Raw genomic sequence first — 4554 nt, 5'->3', positions numbered from 1 at the left:
TCTCTCTCTCTCTCTCTCTCTCTCTCTCTCTCTCTCTCTCTCCTGTCCTTTCTCACCCTGTCATTCACTAATTATCTGCTCCATCTTTTTCAAATGTCTGAAGTTGTTTCTCAAACATGTTCATACACAAATGACTCCTGCCTCATCCCGTATTCTGGTATTCTGCTCGTCTGCCCAGTGGGGGCTGCCTTGAGGGTCCTCCATTCCTCCTGGGCTAATGTGACTTGCCCTAGTTTCTGTTTCAAATAGCAGTATCTGCAGCTGACTCCCCCAGTAAACAATGGCCCTTTTCACCATTGGCCCATTGTCTTTCTATACTCCTCACTCTAAAGAAGAAATGGGTGATAGGAAGACTTAGAAAAAGTATTCTCAGGCTGTTGGACAGTCACCTCCCTGTCTGTCGCTCTGACACTATGAGTGTGGGGCTTTATCCAGCTGTAGGAGGCTAAGTAGCCCTCTGTGTTCTGTTCTTCCAGAGCATACAACAGACCTGGGTTTTCCTCAGAGTGCCCTCCTGTCTTCCTCCTGCCAGTACACAATGGTGCCATTGGGGGGACTTCCAGGTCACCAAGCCAATGGGCAGCCCTACCTCGGTGGCGTCAGTGGACGGGCCTGTGTCAGCCGAGTGCACGGAAGCAGGGGCTGCCCCGCTGCTACAGCGGGCTGCCCAGGCAGGAAGCCTCAGCACTGCCCAGGGGAGCTTGCCCAGGTAAAGGGTTCCTGAGTGTGGGCCCCGGGGGCACATGTGGAGGGACAATGAGCTGCTGCTTGGACCTTCCCTCTGTTCATCCGGAGCTGCTGGGCTGAGCTCCCTAGAGTTAACCACAGCTCATCCTGCTCAGTGGTGAGCACTGCACTGTGAGCTCCTGTCATGCCCTTTCATTCTTTCCTTCAAGCAGCGGGAAGACACCAACAGCCTACGGAGTCAGCCCATTGTTAGCAATGGATATGACCTCCAGAACCAGCAGGTTGCCAGGTAACCAGGCCCCTCCCATTCCCACTTTTATTCCCAGGTCTCCAACCCTCCCATTCCCTTTAGCTAGTCAAAGTCTGTCTACCAGAGCCAAGTAGCAGTTCATGCAGGGATCCCCAAGTTTGCCACTTGTGCTCCATGGGGCAGTTACCCCATGGGGCAGGTACTATGTGCACAGTTATACTTTTCTGCTTAGGGGCTTCAGTTGTTTCTCAGCATCTGTCACTCACTGGCTCACCAGAACCCTTGAGGTAGAACCAACTTTGCCTACAGCCCCTGAACACCCAGCTTGCCACCTCCCACAATAAAGCTCACCTGTCACTGGCTGACTTTGGTGGGGCAGCTCCTGATGTTCACAGGGGACCGGTGTGTGTTCTGGGCCTGCTCTGATAGCTTTAGATGATGTACGTCAGATCGTGGAAGTGCACGCTCATTCTGCTTGACCTAACCTGCCCCATCTGGTCTTGTACAATGCAGAGGTCCCCAGTCCGCCTCAGAAGGAGGTGCTTTCTTATACACGCTGCCTGATGATTCAACTCACCAGCTGCTCCAACCTCAAGACTGCTGTCACCTCCAGAAGCAACCTGTCACCACGTGCCAAACAGCAGTGAGGCCAACATCTGAAAGTCCTGGACTAGAAGTGTCATGGGACCCTCCCTATCATTCAGGTCAGCCACGGGCTGCAGGGAGAACTTGTCTGATGGGATCACCCATAACCCAGCGATGGCTTTGAGGAGAAAGGACAAGGGGATTCTTCAAGGGAGTGTTTGGGAGTTGGGGTGGATGGCCACTCATGCTATGCTACTAAAGGCCCAGAGGGCCATGAGGCCTTCCTGGGTTAGTCTGCCTCCAGCACTGTAACTGTGGTCCTCAAAGGCTGAAGAGAAAAGCATCCTCTATTCCAAAGGAAGAAGCCTGTTTGGTCTCTGTTTTTTGAGATTCAGGGCTAGTCGCAGAGTCTTTCTGCCTCTCATCACACGGGGGCCTCTCTGATCCTCCGCTCTGTCAGGTCTTAATTAGGGATTGGTTATCAGTCATCAGGAAGCCATGCATGTGCACACGTCACCATAGTAACTGTCTACGCCCACAAAACTTGATCATCAAGGGGCCACCCCTGCCCATAGCTCCCTCTGGACCTACGTCGAGCAAATCCACCAGGACTTAGTTGGGGCACTTGGTACTTCAGTTGGTGTTTCTTAGCGTCCCGGGGGTGCATGCTCCTGCCATGATGACCCTGGACCCTGTCTCTAGGACATGAAATTCTGAAAGACCATCAGCTCCAAAGCCAGACCAGTCATCATGAAAGCAAGATTTGGCTGGATTGTGAGGTAGAACACAGCCTGGCTAGAGAGAGCTGGCTGGGCCTCCCTTTGTGTTTCATGTGTATGTAGCTGATGCTACAAGTTGAGTGCTTTACAGTCTACGGTCTTTGGTCCCAACAGAGTTGATTAGTAAGGGTCCTCCCCTTCCAGGGCCAGGGTGACCAGCTATAGGTAGAGCTTAGCTCAGGACTGCTTGGTGAGTCTAGATTTTAATGTCGCCTACTTTTCCCCCTTACAGGGTCCCGGGGCTGTTTAGGTCTTGTACCAGTTGAAGAAGTGGACAGTTCTGACTCCTGCCAAGTGGGTGGAGGAGACTGGTGTCCCCAGCACCCTTCAGGGACCTACACAGGACAGGAGCTTGGGATGCGGTTCTCGCCCCGCCCACCAGTTCATGTGTCCTTTGAAACACCACCTCCCACAATTTAGGCCGAAGCTAATATCCCAGAAAGACTATATATTGTTTGTTTGTTTGTTTGTGACAGAGAAAAATTGGTATTTATTTTTCTATTATAGCCATATTTATATATTTATGCACTTGTAAATAAATGTATATGTGTTTCTATAATTCTGGAGAGATATGGAATCCTCCCCTTTCTGGCACAAGACAGAAAACAAGAGGCTGAGTAACTGGAAATGAGTACCATAGATGGTCAGGCTGCGGATGGATCCCAGAGCCTGCAGCTACCGCGGACGCCAGGAGGCCCTTGGGTGGAGGTGGAAGGACCCTAAGCACACTGTTCATGACGAACACGGGGATAAAGCAAAGGCCATGGTGCTGCAGACTGGAGCCACCCGGAAGCCACTCCGATTTGGTGGCACAGGACAGGTTTCCAAGATGTCAAGAGAAAGGCCCCAGATGTGTACAGCACTCTAAGCATTAACAGTCTCCCAGAACCAATAATCGGTGGCAACATAGCTCTGTAAAAACAAACACTGTAACTTCTAAATAAATGTTTAGTCTTCCTTGTAACCTTCATCTTAGTCACGCATGAGTCAGCGTTTTCTTTAGACGTGGGGCGCCCCGTCTTTGAGTAGCTGGAGTGAAGCACCACTCGGGATAAGATCTGGGGACAGTCGCAAATATTTTTCATATTTTTTTTTTGTCTTGTTAAACAATGAACGCTGAGTTTGGATTCATGTAACATGACACGACAAACTGCTTACTCCAAGAAGGAATACACAGACAGGGAGCAAATTCACTGTCCTCTTGCTGGACTGGAGGTGAGCATTTGCCATATTGAAGGAATGAAGTGAATTTTTCTTGTGTAGGTGTGTGTGTGTGTGTGTGTGTGTGTGTGTGTGTGTGTGAAAAGACCAACTATCGCTTCCAAAACACCATTTAGCCTAGTACTATGCCACCCATTAACATGTGGTCCCTCGTAGGTTCCTTTCATTCTAAAGTTACCATTGCTGGAGGAGATGACGCATTTCAAACCAACATTTATTTAATTTTGTTCCACAAAAAGATCATAGGGGTAAGTGTGTGTGCGTGCATGCGTGTGTGCAAACTTAAAACTCTTATGCGTGGCACACGACTTAATTAGAAACTGGACATTTTAATGCAAGTTTTCACACATTTTGAGTATTCATTGTGCGGGGAGGGACTGTATATTTCAGGAAAATGAAGAGTGGGGATTCAGCCTCCCACATCTTTGTTTGTTTTGTTTTATTTTGTTTTGTTTTTCAAGACAGGGTTTCTCTGTGTAGCCCTGGCTGTTCTGGAACTCACTCTGTAGACCAGGCTGGTCTCGAACTCAGAAATCCACCTGCCTCTGCCTCCCGAGTGCTGGGATTAAAGGCGTGCGCCACCACGCCCGGCTTTAGCCTCACATTTAAGAGTTTTATCAGACTGCTTTTCCAAGAATTTGATAAGCAGGATCTAAGGTAGACTGGGGTCCGCCTTCAGGATGCCTGGGATGAGGCCGCCATCTCCTGGTGGGAAAGAGTACTGCACCTAGCTGTCGGGGTAGCCTTGCATCCATCTGAACAGGACCTGTCCTCAAAATGCAGGATTTTCAGGAAGGCGGTGCTTTTAACGTGTTTATAGAAATAAGTGTAAGGAACATGGAAATTATAGGAGCGTGAGGTCTAATCCTGCGAGAGAAGAAGTAAGATATGTGATTTCAAACACATACAGCAGCCTTTAGAGGTCACTTCCAGGAGAGGAATGGGCAGAGCTAATGCTTGCGGTCTTTGCTACTGCAGCTCACATCTGAGCTGTAGTTCACTTGACAGGCTGGCAGAAGCTTATTTTATTTT

At 49.5% G+C, this 4554-nt stretch overlaps 1 protein-coding gene across 1 annotated transcript in view; it reads left to right on the top strand.

The window, feature by feature from the left end:
* Nucleotides 1-3253, top strand: part of Boc (BOC cell adhesion associated, oncogene regulated) — a 37437-nt gene extending 34184 nt beyond the window's left edge. The window contains 5 exon segments of the mRNA XM_021209120.2: nucleotides 353-471; nucleotides 474-709; nucleotides 900-976; nucleotides 1451-1641; nucleotides 2534-3253. Coding sequence (XP_021064779.1) covers nucleotides 353-471; nucleotides 474-709; nucleotides 900-976; nucleotides 1451-1641; nucleotides 2534-2721 — 811 coding nt within the window. The 3' untranslated portion in view covers nucleotides 2722-3253.
* The last annotated feature ends 1301 nt before the right edge of the window (nucleotides 3254-4554 follow it).

Source organism: Mus pahari, chromosome 12, assembly GCF_900095145.1.
Source record: "Mus pahari chromosome 12, PAHARI_EIJ_v1.1, whole genome shotgun sequence".
Lineage (NCBI taxonomy): Eukaryota > Metazoa > Chordata > Mammalia > Rodentia > Muridae > Mus > Mus pahari.
The sequence above is the reverse complement of the archived record's forward strand: the minus strand, read 5'-3'. Positions and strand labels throughout refer to the sequence as shown.